The sequence below is a fragment of the Bubalus kerabau genome, chromosome 18 (assembly GCF_029407905.1).
Source record: "Bubalus kerabau isolate K-KA32 ecotype Philippines breed swamp buffalo chromosome 18, PCC_UOA_SB_1v2, whole genome shotgun sequence".
NCBI lineage: Eukaryota > Metazoa > Chordata > Mammalia > Artiodactyla > Bovidae > Bubalus > Bubalus kerabau.
The window spans coordinates 5,547,691-5,569,839 of NC_073641.1; the positions used below are offsets into that span (position 1 = coordinate 5,547,691).

Consider the following 22,149-nt stretch of genomic DNA (forward strand, 5'->3'; position numbering starts at 1 on the left):
GTTAAAGTTGGCTTTCAGGAAAAGGTCCCTAGGCAGAGATAGGCATTATCTCATACCAGTTCTCACAGGCCAAAAACGAGTACTTTGCCTTTAACCTCATGGTACAGAGCAGATGTTTCTTTCTTTTTTTTAATCTACAAACTTTAATTGTATGTCACTGAATTACTGACAGCATGTTAACAGTTTTTTTGTGGGGGGGAGGGCGGGAATTTCTTAACAGAACATCATAGCATCGCAACCCTTTATCAATCCAGTACTGGCTTTGAATCAGTGGCTGCAAGAACAATCGCACGAAGCCAGATCAGGTGTACTGCATAATACTCATACTTGATTTATTGACATTACTTAGCAATTTATTGGACAAAGGTCAAACTTTTTGTTTTTTATTAAGCACATTCCACAGTACAAAGCTGTCATGAATAATATCTGTACAATTTAACAGTTTTAATAGCTGTTCAGACACAAATTTATTTCAAACAGATAATTGGCAAACATAATTAATTACAAGTTAGAATTAGACTATCCCAGTGCTTTAAAACATTAATATAGCAGTAATTTACAGTTGCTCAATTATGGTTAGCAAAATAAAGTCCAGAGTACGGCTGGGAATTACTACTATAATCCCAGAAAGTCGGAATTCCTTGGGTGCCAAAGTCCCCTGCTATAATTTAGTAGGCACAATTCAAAGGTTGTGTGCATATTCAAAGGCCATGATCTCCCAAGGAACAGGAACTTCTATATTAAACATGCAAAACAACAGAAAGTCCATCCGTTCAGAAGCACCGCCTCCTCCCCTCCCCCCTGGCCCGCCCCGGGCTCTCCTGCCCAGCCTGCTGTTAAAGCTGCAGGATGAAGAGCGGGTCAGTGAAGACAACTCGCATAACCACCCTCAGGCTCACACATCCACCGGATGAATGGAGATGTATTTTTTTATACTTTGAGACTCCTCAAAAATAGAAATTAACTTAATAATATGTACGAGAGAAGGATGTTATTTTTTTAAAGGACAAAGGAAAACAAAAAAACCAACCAACCCAATAAGCAATCACAGACACACACGTTGATCCCCACACCGTTCTTAATGCAAAAGGACAAAGCAGAGCCCAGGTACCTTCCCCTCTGGGGAGAGTGTGCTCTCACGGGAAGAGGTTTAGTTAACAGGAGGTTCTCATTGGTCCTTGAAAATGTTCGCGACCTTCCTTGATCTTTGGAAACAGTGGCAAAGGGCAAATCAAAACCTAATACTGGACAAGGGAAAAGGAGGGCCAACTGGACACCAGCATCCTTTCCATGCGGGCCATCGTGACAGTGCCATTCACACATTTCCGGCTGCGGAGCGCCTGGGTACCAGGGGAGCTTGCTGGGGCCACGGCAGCAGGCACCAGGGACGACAGGGACGGGGTCTGTGGGCCTGAGGCCTCACACCTCCTGGGAGGACTCTTCCACTCAAGACGGGCCCCTGAACCAGCCTGACCTGGAACCCCGGGCTCCAACACACAAATGGGCCCTGCCACCAACCCGATCCGGGCAGGACGCACAAACGCCGGAGGTGGGACCGTCAGTGAGTAGGGCTGTCTCGCCCTTCCCTTTCCAGGGTTACTAACACACAGAGCGTGACCTGGGATGAGAAATCAGATGAATGAATGCCATAGGAAGTATCCACAAATACAGAGGAGTACTGATGAGGAAAAGAACAACAAAAACATTTAAGGTACCTCTCTTATTGTATATACTGCATGACAAACAAAACATTTCGTGTTCAACTTCAGAAATTACATCTTAAAACAAGATTCCCATTAAAGCACACACACTCACCCCACACATGCACAATGACAATGACGAAATGAAAACACTGTATGAATACTGCAGGAAGGGTTCCAGGTCATCCACATCGACCCCGGGAGCGGGTTCTTGAGCCCAGCCCATGGTGAAGTGCGAACACACTGTGGATTAGTGTCTCAGGCACAGGGGCCCCGACTCGAGCAACCTTGAGGTTAAACTGTTATGTACATTATATCTACATGCGACACAGTATTTTAAATTAGGAGGCAAGCACACGTGTGAAGGTGTTACTCTACTGAATACCAGGAGATGGTGGCGGGTACGGAGAACAGTTAACAGAAGAAGAGGAGCTGTATCACCTGTTGGGAGAGAATATAACCTGGCTTATAGTTCTTTAAATTAAAAGAAATTGGTACAGAAAGGAAGTATAATCCAAAAAAATATCAATCGATCCAGAGAAATGTTTCCATTGTCCAACATGTTCCTAATACAAGTCAGAATTCATCATGACTTGGACAGTCAAAAGGAGAATGCTAACTTCTGAAAAGGGAAGCCCTGGACATTCTGGGTAGGTGTTTGGCACCCAAATTTCACCGAAGAATGCTGTTCCTTAATATCAGACCAAAGTGCAAAGCAATATAAATTAGAGGCCAAGTCTTCTCTTGACGGTCGATTTACTTCTGCAAAACAGACTTTACGTTCCTCTCATATGAACAATTTACATTTGAAGCGTTAGATTTGTTTTCACTGGTAGGGGGAGGAAGTGGGCTTCTGTATTACTACTGAAAGTCGGTGAGGCTAAGGTATCCTTCTCAAAGCAGAGGCCGGAATCGGAGGTGAGAAATATCGGTAGTTGAAGAGTTAGGCTGCTTTGCATCTACCCAGCATCTAGAACCAATTCCAGCTTCTTAACTCAGCTGTGAAGAACTCCCTTAGGCATTTGGTAGCCGCGTAGCCAGTAGTTCAAGACTAGGAAACCCTGAAAAAAAAAACACAAACAAACAAAAAAAAACAAAGGGAGCATGGATGGATATTCTGGTTAGATGTGAAGATATATATCACAGCCTATTCATCTCCACAAAGACACGTACATTGCTGTGCACACATTAACACTGACTGTCAAATAACCAGCATCAAAACAGAGGCTGCAAACTGTTTTGAGCATACTACGTACCAGGGGTCACATTTATTTAAACCTCACAACAAACTTATGAGGGAGCAACTATTATACTCACTTAACAAAAGAGAGAACTGAGGCTCAGAAACATTATTTAGTTTAAAGCATTAGCCCTTATATCCTGGGATAAACCATAACGGAAAAGAATATATAAAAAAGAGTATGTTTATGTGTATAACTCAGTCACTTTTCTGTACAGCACAAATTATCACAACACTGCAAATAAACTAGAATTCAAGGGGGGAAAAAAGCATCAGCTTAAGTGACAGAGGGGGGATTCAAAGAGATGACTGACCCTATACCCTATCATTTTTCACACTGCTAAAAGTTATGCATGTAATATATGCTTAAAGTTACATTTTGTAATTAGCATCATCTTAAATTTATGCCACCCACAGCCCACCAGGCCTCTCTTATGAAAGATCAAGAGCCTTTATCTGTCACTGTAAAACAAAAAATATGTAAAGGCTAGTAAATAAAGTATTCCTTCTTTAAAAAAAAAAAATGCTGTGCTGGGATCTCAGCTGCAGCATGCAAGATCTAGTTCTCCAACCAGGGATTGAACCCAGGCCCCCTGCATTGGCAGTGTGGAGTCTTAACCACTGGATCACCAAGGAAGCCCCTAAAGTATTCATTCTAAATAGAATGCTAATAGTCAGGAATTACTCCTTTTTGAAATAAATCATTTATAAGAGGAAAACACAATGCAGAGGGGGAGGCAACTGAATGGTCTCTATTTTTTTTGACCATGAACTTGAGTGAGCTACCCAGGTGGCGCTAGTGATAAAGAGCCTGCCTGCCGATGCAGATGTATGAGACATGGGTTCAGTCCCTGAGTTGGGAGGATTCCCTGGAGGAGGAAATGGCAACCCACTCCAGTATTCTTGCCTAGAGAATCGCATGGACAGAGCAGCCTGGCGGGCTACAGTCCAAGGGGTTGCAAAGAGTTGGACACAACTGAAGCAACTGAGCACACATGACCTTGCGTGAGGAACATGTTTTAATCACAATCTCTACATGTACACAAACACACACACACTCCTAAGCAAAACATTCATGAAACAATACTTATCATTACTATGAACAATGCAGGTTCACACTTTAAATCCTAAATTTCACCCAAAGTCAAAATCCACTGAAATGATTTCACAACCACTAATTAGTTATAATCCTTTCCAAACACTGCACTAAACCATTGGCCTGGAAGATCTAAGTTGCCTTTAGGTCTAAAACTCTACGGTGTAAAATAGAAAGAAAGAAAAAGGGGTGGGGGTTGTTTTTTAAAGCGTTTGATTTGTTTTTAAAGCTTATATCCTATTTAAAGGCAATTTTCCTAAAAGGTTGGTAATTTTCACTAAGACCAAGAATCCTACTGTTTCTCAATAAATTCAAGACAGATTCAACTTCATCTGCCACTATTTTCCCCATGAAGGATACGAAGAGTACTTGAATTATTTAAAAAATATTAACACTCAGAGATTAGAAGTCAGCACTCTCAAATGCTACTAGTGGGAATGTCACGAGATGTAGCTCTTCTGCAGGGTAACCCCAAGTATCAAAGTCTTTAAATGTCATACTTTTCAACCTAGACACTGCAGACATTTCTAGAGTTCTATCCAAAGGTAATAAAGGGTTGGGCAAAGACTAAGCTGAAAGATTCATGGCAACGTGTTTTATAATAGCTAAAAGCTGGGAGGAAAATATAAATATATAACAGGGCCATATCCAAACAATCAAATTTTATTTTGCCATTAGGAACAATAATTTAGATAAACAGTGACCTTGCTAACAGGCAATAATTTCACAATAAAGGAGGCAGGGAGAAGCACAGTTATCAACCACAATTTTTAAAAGCCTGAAAGGCTACGTACAAAGGAGTTAATAATAGCAAACCGAGGAATTTATTCTCTTCTTTTGGCTTACCAACTTTTACTAATTTCCAAATAATGATCCTATATTGTCTTCTAATAAAAAAGAGAGCTACTGTATACATAGCTCTTAGAAGTCAGTAATTTTTTAAAAAATGACTCAGCGAATAAATCTACTGCTTTAATTTCCTGACATAGAAATACTCTTACCTTATATTTTAGGAGTAAATATCTTACTGCAAGGTTAAATCATCATTATGGTAGTGCTTTTTATTATGCATAAATCTTAGAGTATCACATGGTAATAATTTTTCCTTGTTACAATAAATGAAAAGAACTTGGAAAAGAGCAATGAAATTTATAAAGTTGACTGCCAAAGTTGTCAAAAGTAGTTCACTTTGAAGAGACAAACACATTTAAGGTTTCAATGCTTGTGCTGCTTAAAAAGCAGATAAGATTTTTCCACTGATTTGTAATTGTGGATCACAACGCAGTTGTTCTTAGGCTCCCAACAAGGGGGTGAGAGGATGGACTGGAAGAAGTAACACCTCAGTTTTCTTTCCACCAGAGCCAATGAGAGAGCGAGCCCTGGTGATCATTATTCCATCTCTCAGTCAAAGGAACCATGTTTCAGGGCAGTTTCACGAAGTCTATAAAAGTTGTCCAATTTGTGAATGTTTACTATGCTCTATAAGTCATCTATCAAATATGCCAGAGGGGAAAAAACACACTACAGACGTCTTAGATTTTACCATGTGCTTCTCTAGTAGAGTGGCACATTTCAAAACCACCAAAGAGATACATTTAAGTTGCTATATGATACACCTCCTCCTCTGACCCCATCCATCTCAGGTCGGTCACAGTTGGAGCTGTCCATGTTCTGTTTTGCGCACATCTCCAACACAGGAAAAATAAAAGCAGAGACACTGGGATACAACAAAAGCAATGCAGAGAGAGAAATGTATAGCTTAGAATGGAAGTTAAGAACGGAATCAACTTAACAAAAGATGTGCAAGACTTCGACACTAAGAACTGCCAAGACACTGCTCAAGAGAAACAAGAAGATTTAAATAATCAAGAGATATACTGGGTTCATGGATTAGAAGACTTAACATTTGTTAAAGATGGAAATTCTCCTCAAAATGATCTTTAGACTCAATGCGGTTCTGATCATAATCCTATAATCTTCATAGAATTTGACAATTTCATTCAACAATGAGTATGAAAACCAAAAGGACCTAAAAGAATCAAAACAATGTTTTTAAAGTTGACTTATTATACAGTGTGGTATTGGCAAAAGGATAGCTATAGATCACAGAACAGAAGAGAGGCCAGAAAAACAACTACAAACAAGTGGGAAACTGAGTTTTTGACAGAGTACTAAGACAATTCAATGGAAGAGGACAGTCTCTTAACCCAATAGAGTTGGAATGCCCAGATGGGTGTATACAAAACAAGAACAATGATATTCTTACCTCACGCTATATACAGAAATTAACTCTAAAGAGATCAAAGACCTAAATGTCAAAGCTAAGCTCTTACAATGATGCTCGTCCAAATATGGTAGTCACTAGCTACATGTAGTTGTTTTAAGTTTAAATGAAGTATAATTAAATATAATTAAAAATCCAATTCAATTCAATTTAAATGTAATTAAAAACTCAGTTCCTAAATCAAACTGGACACATTTCATGAGCTTAACAGCTACATACAGCTCATGACTACCAAAGTGGATAGTGCAACCGTGGAAAACTGACATCAATCTAGTGAAAGAAAGGTCAGTGTTCGCTAAGGCTGCGGTGGGTCCGGTTCTGACTCAAGGGCACAAGGGAACTTGGGGGTGACAGAAACGTTCTTATCTGGACTGGGGAGGAAGCTGCAGGGGAATGTAAATTTGTCACACAGTATACTTTAAGTGGGTACAATCTGTTTTATAAAAATCACACCTCAATAAAAATGATTCAAAAAAAAAAATGGAGATTAGCAAAGGGAAAGGGAAAGGGCAGAGGGAGACGTGTACATATAGGCACCTGTGTATATGAAGACTATATCTAGTACTTTGACTATGCTAGTTTGGACAATTTATTCCAATTTCTTACTGAGTTACTCTCTTTATGTTTGCGGAAGGTGACTGTATGAATACACTGCAGTTTCTTATGCACACTTAATTATTTACGGTCAGATTCTGGTTGGCTGAGGAGGAAGGGCACAACAATGTCATGCTGGCCCCAGGAACCACTTGGACAACCAATGCCAGTGAGCGCTCACGGTGCACTGTGTGGGGTCAGACACTGGGGCTCCAGAACAAGGAGGAGAGCCACAGCCTTGTAAGAGAGACAGGCGTGCACACCATTTCAATGCCAAAGAATAAACCAAGTCAGATCAGGTGAAGGAGAGAAGGTGGGGTGCTGGTCTCTACAAAGCCCTGACAACGCAAGCAAGGGGAGCAAGGGGCCAGAGGTCTGAGGAGTAATGAGGGAAAAGGAACAGAATTCAGTCTGGTTGGAGCACTGGGTTTTTGAGAGGGAAGAATGAGAGGCTGAGGTGGGGGAGGGTAGAGAGGACAGCAGGTAAGAGCTAGAGGGTGAAAGTCCTGGTAGCTAGTCCTAGCTAAGCCTTGTTCCTAAAGGCAGCAGGGCGCTAGTGCAGGGCAGAGGCAGGGCGCTAGTGCAGGGCGGAGGCAGGGCGCTAGTGCAGGGCGGAGGCAGGGCGCTAGTGCAGGGCGGAGGCAGGGCGAAGACAACCACAGGTGTCAGCAGGATCAAGGGTGGCCGGAAGAGGGAGAAGAAAATCCCATGAAGGAAGGAAGAAACTAGTTTTCATTCAGGTCCATTCCTCCTTCCTCATGTATTTCTTTTTCTTTGGGGGAAGGAAGGCTGAGCCGGGGATGAGCAAGCATTCAAGAGATCCTTGCCTTCTTCCTCTGTAATTTCCTGTAATTTAATAAATGTAAAAAAGTGTGGCATGTGAATTTCTCAACTGACTTGTAAGGAATCTATCCAGAGAGAAAAAAGCGAGGGAGATGGCCATTATCACAAGAGACAGCAGGAACACACTTGAGACCAGGATCAGCAATGATGTATGTGACTTAAGGGTCACTACTGTGGCTCAGCTCCTACAGCCAAGGAGGCACAGCCAACCCGTGGTGGCACTGAGTCCTCCTGGGTCCACGTGCGGTCGCGTCATCCTTCCTACTGACCGGCAGTACTCCAGCCACGCACTGCTGCTCAAACTGAGTTGGCATGAAGAAAAAACACACTGGCCATTCCTGATGCAGACCCCTGGCTTCTCACTAATAGATGGAATGGGGCAAGACCAGAGGTCAGCATACTTTTCTTAAAAGGTCAGAATGTGTACAGATTTTAGATGCTGTCAGCCACATGGTCTCTGTTGCAACTACTACTTAATACTGCTACTGAAGCACGAAAAAAGCCACAGACAACAGCTATGGCTGGGGAGGGAGAGCGTATAGAGGACAGAAGGTAAGAGCTAGATGTTGAAACTCCTGGTTTCACAGGCACAGACATGACTGTTTCCAATAAAACTATTTATGGGCACTGGAATTTGAATTTTATGTAATTTTCACATGTCTTAAAATAATACTGTTAAGTTTTTCAAAGTATTTAAACTACAAAACACTATTCTTAAAGTGCTGTGCTAAGGATAAAGAAGACTGGCAGAGGGTCAAATCTGGCCTCTCGCTGTAGTTTGCTGACCCTTGAGTAAGTCAAATTTCCTGGAGCAGAAATAAGGAGTATTTGAAAAGATGTCAACTTAGTGATCCATAAACCAGTGATTCCCTATCTTTTCACCAACAAATGTCACAATTCTACACATGGACTTTCTTTACATTTCTAATATTCAATAAATAGAAAAATATACAATGATAAAAAGCTACTAGGCACTAAGTAATGTACATAAATATGAATTTCATTAACACAGTCTTTACATACGTGGTAGTACAATATGCACAACCTTATTTCTTCAATCTACAAAGTTTAATGTGCACAGAATGCACAGGCCTCCTTGCGGAATTCTCAGTTGGGATTACTGGTCCAGATGAACATGATCATCAGTTCCAAGGACACAGCCAAGGAAGGCTTCTCATCCCCTATTAATGGATAACCTTTGTAATCAAAACATGCCATCATCCATGGTTAAAATGGCTCTAAGTCTGCCTGTAACCAGGGCAAAGAACTCTCCAGGGTACCTGCTGAGTCTAATGGATAAAAAGTGAGTTTTAGGGGCTCCCTCAACAAACACCCTTCTCTGACTCCTCCTTCAGGGAATGGTGGTGGTGGGTGGACTGTAATGGGAGGAAGGAGAGGTAGTTTTAAGAGTTTGGTTGATGGTGATTTTTTTTTTTTTAAACATAGAACTGAAAGACAGGAAAGAAAGAGAAAAAGAAGATCCTTATATTGCAAAACAGATTGGGGGATTTTTACTGGTATTAAATTGATATGACCTGGGAAACAGTTTTAAAAACAGGAACCATAGTTTCTGGCAATATGAAAACTCACAATAATCAGGATTCTGATTCAGACCTTATTTTGATGTGACCATAAAGATACTAGAACTATACTAGAGTTCTATACTAGAACTCTGCAAAGCTGATGCCTCTAATAAAGACTAACCACCTTGGTTCCTATTACTTCCCCAAAGGGAAGGTGGACTCAATCAGCCAAGTTAAAAGTGGGGAAGTACTCACCTGAAATGGGCAAAGTGCAGACTGTTATCTGGAGATGTAAGTGTATGTTCTGGAGGGAGAACGGGTCTCATTCTGGGCACTGGGAGGCACATTTAAGAAATCCCAAATCAAAATTGTGTCATCGTGCGAGCTGCTGATGATCTGAAATTCATCAAACTGTAGCCGAAACACACGTCCAGAGTGTTCCTGGGAAACATATCAGCTTGATGAATAAAACGAGACCTTGACAATCCCTCCTATCTCACTACCAGGGAGCTGGCACAGCCAAAAATACAGCTCCTTATCCAGGTTTCCTAAATAAGTCTCCAGAGCTTACTGAGCTTTGCCCTTCACCCAAGGAACACATATTCTGCTTCTACTTCAAGGGTTTTCTTTAATTTAACTTTGTATTCTAGATTCTGGCCTATTAATATGTCAAAGAAGAAAAACTGCCTGATCATCTCGCAACAATATTTAATACCTATTCTTGATACATTGTAAAAACTAGGCCCAGAAGGGTAGTGTTTTTAACATGACCAAGCATACCTATCTCCAACCACAGCCAACATCGAAATCAATGGTGAAATACCAGAAGTATTCCTATTAATATCAAGAAGGAAACAAGAATGGCCCTGACTAAAGTTCTGCATGTTCTAGTCAATGCAAGGAGGGAAGAAATAGAAGCTAAAACTATTAAAAATAAGAAAAATCAATCCATATTTTCAGACAACTGTCTCCTCAAAAATACAACAAAAGCAAACAGATTATTAGAAATAATGAGCTTGGTGAAGTAAGCTTGCTAATGAGCTTGCTAAAATAAAATTAACATATAAAAACAAGTATTCCTGTATGCCAGCAATAATGCCTAGAATACAGATTGAGGGGAAAGTTCACCATGACATACAAAACGTGCTGTGTTGTAAAACACAACCCAGCCACAGACACCCATATTAGGAAATCTCCCAAACCTGCAGACAGGAAATACTCCACGCTCCAGGAGGAAGCCAGGCCATCTACAAATGAGGAGGCCTGCTTTCATATTTTAAGCTGTGGTAACACTCCCGAGGAAAGAGCTCACAGTGATATGAATGTACAATAGTCTCTGATTTTGACTAAACTAATGGAAGAGTCCACTTCGCAGAAGGAACGCTGTGAGATGTAGAAGCTTTCCCGTGATGGGCTCAGGGAGGTCTATCTGCAGGGGGCCAACTGCCAACACAGGGAAGCACTTCCCATTCCAACAGATCACATACCACCAATGTGCGCAGACACAACGTGCTTGCTGGGGCTCGGGGGTCGAGAGCAGCTTGCAAGTCCCAAACTTTGATTTTCCTAGAAAGGAGAATGAGATCACAATGGGTGGGAAAGTTAACGTTTTACACACTGTCAAGCATTTCCTTGACAAAAAGGAGTGCAGTTGAACTGCCTATTTTAAAAGCTAGTGGGGAATCTGCTGATGTTTTGACAAGGTATTTAAACCAACTACACTTGCTTTGGAAGAAATAAGGGCCTACACATTCTCAGAATTGCTGAAATGGTGAAGAACTATTATTTGAGGGGATACAAGAAAACAACTTCATGTTATCTCAATTCAATTCCTGACTTGATAATCTGTGTCACCAAATTCATTCATCAGGGGGCTCTCTAGGGCTGAGTAGGTGCCGCTGACAGAAGCTAGGGCTCTTGGTGAAATTCCAAGGATACCTTTCTCCAAACTAAGCAAACGCTGAAAGTTAATAATAGGAGTATGAACAGACCAACTAACTCAGTGAAGTATATATAAGGTCATCTTGAAAGGTTTATGGTTGCCATTTGCTCATTTTAAAAGTCATGAGGCTTTTTAAAGAGGATGTGTTCAATCTACCAAAAGGGGAAAAATAAATTTATCATTGAACTCACCATACACATACAAAAAAGCCTGGTTTAATTTAGGGCTGGGACAAAGAACTGAATTTCCGCACAGCCTAAGCTACTCCCTTCAGTTTATGACAATGGTTAAAAGCATAAGCTCAGTTCATCCTTCTGGGCCTGAGTGGCCCCACACATCAAGTGGTGCCGCACCCGCCACCCACCATCACGAAGGAAACAGAACACCCAGCACGGGCCCCGCCAATACATGGCCGCTCATCAGCAGTACTTCCTGTTCCTCTTCATATAGTTGTGGCTGCGCCATTTGAAAATCTGAAACACATACCCATCATAGGCCCCGCTGACAATCCTCTTGTTATCAAACCGGATGCATCGGACCAATTCTTCATGTCCCTCAAGGACTCGCAAACAGGCGCCACATTCAATGTCCCACAGCCTTCAGTGAAAAACAGAGCTCTGTGAGCCAGCCTCGCACATGACCACACTATCCACACATCTTCGCCATCCTGGGAGCACTTATTTCTGTTTCACTCCTGCCACATTACACACATTCAAAGACGCATGTGTGTATCTTAGTCAGGTATTTTTTAAGAACTTGGGAAGAGGCCTTACTTTCCACTTGAAACTTTTAAAAACCATGTTGTTATTATTTAAATAAGACCAACAAACAAGAAATTTCAATTATATTTAGTTCCTAGGCATTCTAGTAAAGTCTGAATTGATGAAACCAAGGAGTCAAATGATCTGTGAAGGATTTTTCTGGGGGAGATGAGGATTGTAGGCTGTAAAGAAGAAGCATATGGGTGTAGGGGAGATGAGAGAGACAGCCCAGGGGGTAGGCTTCCAAGCCAGGTACTTGGAGCCTGGAGGCCATGAGGCCCGCTGTGATTAGGACCAGTGGACCAGCTGGTGGTCTCGTCTCCCGATTAGCTTAGGGACATCCCCTTCCTAAGACAGGCTGCAACCTCGGGCTACCCAGAGCACAGCAGGGATCTCTTACTGGGTGCATGTCTTAGAAACACGAACCCACTGACTACATACAGCCCTTTTCTCTATACGATTTATGTAGCAATTCTGGAAATAGAGTTTTTTTCCTATTATCATTGATATGTCTACATTATTTGCAAAAAAGAAATCACAGTAAACTAATATGCACAAACAAAGCTAGCAAATCTATACTGATGTTTTCTTAGCCTCCAGCAGCAGAGCCCAGTAGCTCCTGTCACACATCCAATGACTACTCTATTCTAAGCAACAGCTCTCAGCAATCAGTGAGGGTGGCTTCCTAATCTACTGTGAAGACAGCCAGTCAGCACTGCCCCTATGACTCCAGAGGTTCCCTTCCTTAAACTGAACAGCAATGCGCATTATTATTTTGCAAAAGCTAAGAGATTCCAATGAGGAAGTTATAGATTGTTTATTGCTGAAACATTACATAATGCAAAGCACAGAGAATGCAACAGAACGAAGATTCAAATTCTCAATGGACTTTTATGATATCGTCACACTTAAAATGGTAAAGAAAACTCTTGGCAGTTATAGCTATATTGTATCTGCTTTCATTCTTTTTTTAAAAAAATAATCTTGAACCGAATCCGTATTTTGCTCAAACAGCCAGTTTGTTTATAAAAGTTACTAGCAGATGTTGGGATGGTGGAAAAAAGACCTGGGATAATTAAGTAGATATTTGAGGAAAGTTTTTAATACAATAAAAAGTATTTAAGGATAGGCATATTTATTAGAAAGCAAGGACAACGAGCGTTGGGGAGAAAAAAGGGAGATAAACGACTAAGCAGGAATTGATGACACTCCCATCTGCTGGGGAGAGAGGCAGGAGCTCACAGGTGAGGGAAGCAGAGCATCAGGTGGGAGCATGCTCTGTTCTGAGGCATTTGGGCAGTAAGCGATTCTGGGTGGAGGTGAGGTTGTAAAACCCTGTGCACTGGGGAGTCTTGGAGGAACACCCAGGACATACACAATCCGCCCACTTTAGTATGCAGAGCCAGATACACATAGAAAAATTACCTGAAGCTTGCTTATCAGAAGCAGCCCCCAAACCAAGTCTGCTGAGCATTAGGACTGAGAGACGTGAGCCCACCGGCTCGGCACAGCTGCTTCCACCCACCTTATGGTATTGTCTGATGACCCGCTGACAACCAGCCGGTCCCGGTACTGGAGGCAGGCAATGCCGCGCTTGTGCCCGTTCAGAGTGCGGACAAACTCACAGGTGCTCGTGCTCCAGACCTGAAGGCAATTAGCAATACTGTCAAGAATGGATGCGGAAAAGCTCTCGACAAGATACCTTAAAACACAAGCAGAGCTGCTAAGAACAACCAAAACACTTGATTAGGAAATATGCTGCGGGGGCTGGGGAACAGACTGGACAGCATAACATTCTCTCAGCTGTGGAGTGACAGAACTGGAATGAGGGAGCTGTGGAGCCTCCAAACCTTGAGATCTTCTCAAAGAGAACTTCTCCTGGAGGCTTCCAACATCCATTTGCCTAGAGGGAAGGGTTTGGGCCAGATTTTATGTTTTTACGCCAGCTGACATGTCAAACCCAATGTAACTGATGTGAAAAGGCTTCACCTTTCACATTCTCCTCTTTTCCAGCAGTTTCTCAAACAGCTCCATTTGTTTTGACACACCACTGCTAATATTATGTATGTGAAATAAACAATCCCCCTTTTGTGAAGCTGTCTGCAAGACTCAGATGTCCACAAACACACTTAACACAGGCCAAATGAGACGCAAAGCAGCCAATGTGCCCTGAACTATTTTATTAGCTGCATCTGTAGTTGAACGGGACGACTAGCTATCTAGAGGCAAAAGGGTGAAGTGGAATCCCCATGTCACACCTTATCCAAAAATTTACTTCATCATGGATCAACGACCTAAATGAAGGAACTGAAACTATAACCCTCAGAAGAAACAAGAGTAAATCTCTGTGGCCTTGTGCTAGGCAACTTCTCAGACATGACAGTAAAAGTACAAGTAACAACAACAAATCGGTACACTGAATTTCATCAAAGTTAAAATTTCATCAAAGTTAAAAGTGTTTCAAAGGACGCTATCAAGAAAGTGAAAACATGGGCTTCCCTGTTTTCACTTTCTTCCAGTGGTTAAGAATCCACCTTGCAATGCAAGGGACACCGCCTTGATCGTTGGTTGGGGAAGATCCCATGGCCCACGGAGCAACACAGCCCGTGCACCAGACCCTGTGCTCTGCAACGAGAGAAGCCGCCACAAGAAGAAGCCTGTGCAACGCAACCAAGAGTAGCTCCTGCTTATGGCAACTAGAGAAACTCCACGTGCAGCAACCAAGACTGCCCCCATAGCCAAAAAATAAAATAAATTTAAAAATTTTTAACTTTATCTGATAAGGGACTTGTAACCAGAATATGCAAAGAACTTTTGCAACTGAATAATAAAAAGACAAATAATCTAAGCTTTGAAATGAGCAAAAGATTTAAGTAGATGTTTCTTCAAAGAACTTATAAAAATGGTCAATAAGTCCATGAACAGATGCTCAACATCATTAGTCATTAGGAAAATGGAAAGCAAAACTGCAGATATACTACTACTAAACACCTTCTAGGATGGCTATCATAAAAAGACACACACATACACACACACAAGTGTTAGTGAGGACGTGGAGAAATATCTGGGCTGATATTATGCAATCTGTTTTATAATAGGGCCCAAACCCTCTTGGCTTGCAGACACGGGTCTTGCACAAATTGGTCTGATTGAGTGATGAGTGAGTTGCCACAAATCCTAGTTTTTCAGCTTCCAGGCTATCCAATCTGAAGTTTGATGCAATCTAGTCTTGATGTGTGGAACTAGATACTAGAATGCTGGCCAGTATAGGTCATAAAAGGAAGGTTTCTGATGAAGTCATTTTGGAAAACAGTTTGACAGTTCCTCAAAATGTTCAACACTGAGTTACCATCCCAAGACAATTAAAAATATATGTACTTGCAAAAAATCTGTACACAAATATTTATGGCAGCATTATTTATAATAGATAGAATGCGTAAACAATCAAAATATTCATGAACCAATGAATGAATAAAAATGTGGACCATCCACACACAGAATTTCATTTAGTCATCACAAGGAGTGAAGCACTGTTGCATGCTACAAAGTACACGGATGAACCTTGAAAATACTACACTCAGTGAAAGAGGCCAGGCACAAAAAGCCACACGTAATATACGATGACATTTACCTTAAACATCTAAAATAGGCAGATCTACAGACAGAAAGTAGATTACCAGTTGTAGTTGAATAGAGGAAGAGAATAGCAGTTGTCTGTTAACAGGCATGAGGTTTTTATGGAGGGTGATGAAAATATTCTGAAACTAGTGAGAGTCAAACACCACTATGAATATACTAAATCACTGAATGGTATGCTTTAAAATAATAAATCTTATGGTATGTGAATTATATCTCAATAAGGCTGCTGTAAGAATAAAAGGAAAGCTAAACGTTTTAAAGGTTCACAAGGATACTGGAATCAGCACTGCATTCACCGTGTCTGAGGGATCACCCGGGACCACAACTGCTTATCACATGTCTGCCTCACACCACATGCTGAGCTCCTTGGAGGCAGGGGCGTGTCTTGCCCAACACTGCATCTTCAGCACCGAGCCCAGGGTCGATGATACGTCAGGCTCTCAAGGTTAGGTGAATAAATCAAACTTCAGCTCTGCCACTGACTAGCTGTGTGGTGGTCTCCAGCCCAGCCCATCTGTAACACGTGGCTCAACAAGAGTGCTAACAGGGCGGAGTGAGGCAGTGATGGGAGGCATCCACGCATGACACACGTCCCGCAGGGAGTTCTCTTCCCATGAAAAGGCCATCAGCAGTAACAATCTCCTTTCATGAGGCAGAGGACTGCCCGTGACCCTCTTCTCAGACCTTGCCTATGACTCTAGAAACAAAGACTGAGCATGCCTTGATGTCTCACAAGCACAAATGGAGAAGAATCGAGATCTTGCCAGATGTGAGGCTGGTATAAGTCACAGCGGCTTTCTCTATGTGCAGAAGGGATGGGAATAAACAGAGTTCTGACTGTGGACACACTCACTTTGATGGTCCTGTCCCCAGAGGCGGACACTATGTACTTGTCGTCAAAGTCCACGACGTTGACAGCAGCCCGGTGGCCGACAAGGACCCGGCGCAGAGTGATGTCGGTGGCAGAGGCCATGTCCCACACGGCGATGGAGCGGTCCTTGGAGCAGGTCACCATCAGCCCGTTGCTGAAGCGCAAGTGGAGCACAGCCTCGTTGTGGTGGATCAACGTGTTCAGAACTTCGCCTGTGTTCACATCCCAGACTCTAGAGCAGAACAGAAGAGCACAATGCTTAATTACTGAGACAACCAGGAAAAGACTCCAGAGTCTGTGCTCTGGGCCCACTGTTGGTACTAACCCTGACAGCAGGCTGGGGAAGTGTGGACTTCACACGTACTTGGTGACTGGGACCTGCTTAAAAGGAGCCCCCAGAAGCAATTTTTCTATCTGCAAAGAAATGTTCAGATGGTTTCAAAAAGGTCAATTCTGCCCAGGTATTCAGGGATGGTGTTTGCAGGCTTGTGCTGGTGACAAAAAAAATGATTCAAGAAATCACTGGGCTTTGCAATGAGCCCAAGATGACAGGGAAGATGGCTTGGTAGCTGGCTTTCAAGCATGAGGTTCTTTATGACCTTTGGCAAGCTTCTGAGTCTATTATTTATCCACTGCAAACTGGAGACTGTAAGTCATGGTGTCTCCTCAATCACCACACCAGTCTATTTACCCGACTGCTTTATGGACAAAGTCAGTGTCTCCAGCTCCTTGGGTTCTTAGGGGCAATCCGTCACGTCATAACTTTTCTGTAACCCCAAACTCCTAAGGATACAAGGTCATGTGGAGGAGAGGAGGAAGATTCACACTTCTGGGGCTGAGACATGATCTGTGTCAGCAGGAGTAGCCTGAAGCCCTGAGTCAGGCAAAGGATACAGGCGTGATGGTGACTATCTCTATCTCTTAGGTGTGCCTGTAAAACAACCCTCTTCAAGTCTCTGACTCACCCTAGGAGAGGCATTTCCTTTCCTCCACACAGCAGGCCTTTCTCCGGCTACCAGCAGTCCAGCTGAGGCTGTACTGTATTATCTCTAGGCTCTGGTGAACTCACTACACCAAAATCCAAAACTATCTGGAGTGAAAAATGTCCTTGTCCCAGGGGTTTAGGAGTAGATCCAAGTAAGGTTTCCTTTCTACTCTCAATCGCAACCAGCAATCTTAGCATCCCTTCTACTACAGAACACTGCCACTTCTGTCTTCATCACCTGGGCCTTGTGATGGCATCTGAGAACTGGAGTCTCCACTACTGGAAAAGCTACATATCAACAGTCTTGAATGACAAAACACAAGGCTCAAAATTAACTATATGAGTAAATTATTTGCCTCTCTGGCCTCAGTTTCCCAAAACTACACCTATATAAAAGAAGATACTATTTACCTATTTGGAAAGGTTTCTGTGAGAATTCAACAGGAAAGCATCATACAAAATATCTGGCACATTATTTGGCACATTATTAAAAGTGCTGCAAATAGCTGCCTCCGATTCTTTCTAGTATCCATAGCTTACTACCCATCACACTCCTACAATACCCCACCTCCTTCCTTACCCTCTGGAGCATGGTCTCCGGGGAAAAGCTAGCTTGATATGAGGTAATGTGCTTTTACAGGAAAGCAGGTGCCATCTCTGTAACGTCTGGTAGTGGGAATAGGACCTGCTTAACAAAGTTAGCTCTCCTGTCTATTTTGCTCTAATGCAGCTACACCAAAAGTGGTTTTTAAATAGAGCATACAAAAACATATACACGGTATGTGTGTACTTTATTGCAGAAGAGGGTATGAACCTCAATCTTCTCATGGAAGGTATACAAGTTCAGACTAGTGAAGCCATATCCTCACCTCACTGTGGAGTCTGAAGAGCCAGTCACAATGACACGTTCATCATACTGGAGACAAAGGACAGAGCCAGTGTGGCCCGTTAACACTTTCAAACATTCCAAGCTGGTTTTATCCCAAATCTATTGAGACAAGATCAACCACAAACAGTAATTTAGTATATCACATTCTGATACATGTTTTTATCTCACCTTATTTTCTGAATCATTAAACAAAACAAAGCCGTGTTCCAGTAAATAAGAGCAATGAACATCAAACAGGTGGTAAGTGACTAGGGGGAAGAGGCAATACTGAACGACTTCCACAACAGACGGACCATTCTGTTTACTTTGTCCCTGTTACTACTGTGTCCATTATACTCAGCAGCCTTATAAAGAGAATTTTTAGATAAACTCTGTGAAAAGAGTTGGCTCACCCTCTGGAAAACAATATGATAGTATCTATTAAGAGTCTTTAAGAACGCATACCCTTTAACCCATGACATTGTTTATGAAAAATTTAAAATGAAAAATGTTCAGCATCTTACAAAAAATTTCACAGTAAATTATGGAGAGTTTTTAATGAGAAAATACACTGCTTTATTAAGTTATGTTTTTCGAAAACCCAGAGTAAAAGTCACCCATGTAGTGACATAAACACTAAGTATGTTTTAAAGCAAAGATTAAAAGGAAGTAAAATGGTGACAGTTGGCTCTATACTCTGAGTGTTGTTTTTCTCCCTTCTTTTGATCTTTCCAGTGGTTTCCAAGTTTTTGAGACTGTTCACAAATAATGGGGACGATGGGAAGTGATTTTCTTTGAAGACTGTATTGTTAAAAATAGATTCTTGTAGACCTGTTTCTTGGGGCTTCCCTGGTGGTTCAGATTGTAAAGAATCTGCCTGCAATGCAGGAGACCTGGGTTCGATTCCTGGGTCAGGAAGATCTCCTGGAAAAGGGAATGGCTACCCATTCCCTTACCTGGGCAATTCCATGGATGGAGGAGCCTGGCGGGCTACAATCCACGAGGTCACAAAGAGTCAGACACGACTGAGTAACTGACTAGCACTTTCACCTCTTTCTTCCCTTGTAAAAATACTATCATAATTTGCAGTGTTCCTAAAGTTAACTACAAATGGCCAATGCAAATTATGACAGTATGTTCTCACAAAAAACATGCATGCATATGTTTATAGTGGCTCTCTCTATTCATAATTGTGAAAAACTATAAACACAAATGCCCTTCAATAGGTAAACAGATAAACACACTGTGGTGTAACCATAAAGAGGAATGCTACCCAGCAATAATAAGGAATCAACTATTGTTAAATGTGACAATGTAGCAGAATCTCAAATGCACAATGCTAAGTATAGAAACCTAGACTCCAAAGGTTTTACTATGTGAGTCCATTTATAGGACATTCTCAAGAAGGCAAAATTATAGGGACAGAAAAAAAGATCAGTAGCTGTCAGCACCTGAGGAACCAAACAGGTAAACACGAAGCAGCAGGGCAAAAAGCCTGGGGGACGGCAGAGCCGTTCTGGGTCCTGGTCACTGTTACGGCTGCACAACTGTCTGTGCTTATCAAAACTCACAGAACTTTACATCGAAAGAGCATATGTAAATTGTAACCAAAAGTTTAAAAATCACACATTTTCTTAAATATGAGAAAATAAGCTACAAACCATATGAAAAAAAATGTTAGCGCCATTAAACATTAAACAGAGAAATTATCCAGTTTATCTACTACTGAAAAGTGGATAAAAACAACATAAATTGCTCTTTCTTTTGTGTTATCAACTTAGCCTTTCACAGAATCCATAAAAGGTAATGACTCTTGATTTATGTGCAAGTTAGCAACACTTTCACCAGCTAGCAAAGTACCCAGGAGCCCTGTGATACTGAGGTATTCCCCACTTGCACCTACATACAGAATACAGAAGTGAATGTGCTTCGGGAAGGGAAGGACGTGAGAGGATCCAGGGGTCTGCCGTTAGTAGAGCGCAGACAGCTGCCAAGGTTGAGTGAAACAGACAAAAACCAATCAGGAGGAAATGGAGAGACTGTTACATCTAGTGTCTAACATGTAACCACAGTTCTAAAAATAACACACACAAAATACAGTCATTTACCTTAATGGAATTGTCTCGCAGGCCGCTGATAATTTTCTCGTCGTCATACTGTAAGCAGTAGACGCCTTTGCTGTTCTCAGAACGACACTGAATCCGCTGCAGGTTGTGCCGCCCACACCGCCAGTTAGACTCTATAGTCTGGGGAAAGGGGGCGAAAGGTGAGCTTCCGTCAATCAACTGTTCTATCAGGGTGCAGTCTTTGCATTTCAGAAACAGCACACCAGGGATACTCCATCTTGGTCTGATAGCTGTCTGTGGATAGGAATTAAACTCTTTTCCAAGTAAGACATTAGCCCAACAATATTTTTCCTCAAACGTTCACTGCTCATCTGGCAACTATCACAAGATTTCCAATGAGTGTGGGTTGGGCTTGGAAAAAATGGCCTAGATACAATTCAATATGCTTAAACAATGCTATTTGCACCCAAAACATACAAACAAATAGTAACTCACTGGATCATTCTTTAATGCCACTTAAAATATTTGGCAGAAGACCACCACTAACATAAGTATATACTAACAACCTGTGTATCTATGCAAAACACTGACTGTCTTGATCAGTGAGAAAATACACTGAAAATACCACATGCCGACTACTACAGAAAGAACTGTGTCATCCATTTCTAATCTTCCACAGATTGAAGCTCCTTCAGAGGAAGAATGGCACATTCCAGTCCTGATTTTCATTCTTTCATCATTCATTCAACACTTAGTGAGATGTTGGATACTCCAGGTACTGACTGACCGACTGTGCCAGGCAAGGGGATGAAAAGATTGACAGGAAGCATAGCTGGATACACACTAAATCATGTTTATTTGGTTCAATGATCCATGCATCTACCTTGGAAGGAAGTTCTCATTACTTCCCTTTTACAAACAAGGAGTTTAACTTGCCTGGGGCCACAAAACTAGTAACTGGATGAGCTGGAAACCACACCCAGTTCCTTCCTGACTCTGAGCCTATGGTTTTTCTTTTAAAATATGCAGTGTCCACAAAGTATAGAGGCAATGAACACAGAACTTAGATCAGTAACGACTCCACATAAAATATCAGTGTCAAACAAGATTAAAAACTGTAAGTGCTGCAGGACTTAACGGGTCTTATATAGTGCTATGGCCCGAGACCAGTGGGCAAAGTTTAATGAGGAGGTGGGCCATGCCCAGAACACTAGGCCTATCCCTGGCCGTGGATGTCAGGGATTTTCAGGATCAAAAGACACAATGTTTCCACTAAGGACAACCAAAGTATAAATTCCTGATTCTTGAAATTAGGGACAATAGGGACTACAATAATTGGTTATACTAGTTCAAAATACTTATCTGAGTAGTTAAAAGATTAATTAATTGCTTAAATGAAGAAAGGAGATAAATCTCATGGTTATTCACAAAGTTAAGCACTTAATTACTGGTTCTTCTGACATCTAATAAACCACATTTCTTATTTTGAAGGCAACAGCTTCTGTATGCTCTAAAATGTTACAATTTACTGAATGTTATATGCAGGTGACATGTTTCCATAATCCTATGCCACGTGTTTTATACAGCTTATAATATTCATTTGATCATCATGAGTCTGAAGCCAAAATTATTATTCTCATTTTACAGAAAAAGAAATTGAGCATTGGCGATACGGATACATATATACTTAAAAAGAAAACGCCTTCTCATTTTTGGCCTCCGTACTTAGCACAGGAA

General features: G+C 41.7%; 1 protein-coding gene across 31 annotated transcripts in view; it reads right to left on the reverse strand.

The window, feature by feature from the left end:
• Positions 1-308: 308 nt before the first annotated feature.
• FBXW11 (F-box and WD repeat domain containing 11) overlaps positions 309-22,149 on the reverse strand; it is a 131,727-nt gene continuing 109,886 nt past the window's right edge. For all 31 annotated transcript variants that reach the window (XM_055554579.1, XM_055554597.1, XM_055554588.1 and 28 more), the window contains 8 exons: positions 20,455-20,592; positions 18,348-18,466; positions 16,476-16,725; positions 13,509-13,627; positions 11,709-11,819; positions 10,768-10,846; positions 9,536-9,721; positions 309-2,761 (listed from right to left, as the gene is read on the reverse strand). In XM_055554579.1, the coding sequence (XP_055410554.1) occupies positions 9,560-9,721; positions 10,768-10,846; positions 11,709-11,819; positions 13,509-13,627; positions 16,476-16,725; positions 18,348-18,466; positions 20,455-20,592 (978 nt within the window). In that variant the 3' untranslated portion in view covers positions 309-2,761; positions 9,536-9,559. The remainder of the gene's footprint in view (positions 2,762-9,535; positions 9,722-10,767; positions 10,847-11,708; positions 11,820-13,508; positions 13,628-16,475; positions 16,726-18,347; positions 18,467-20,454; positions 20,593-22,149) is intronic.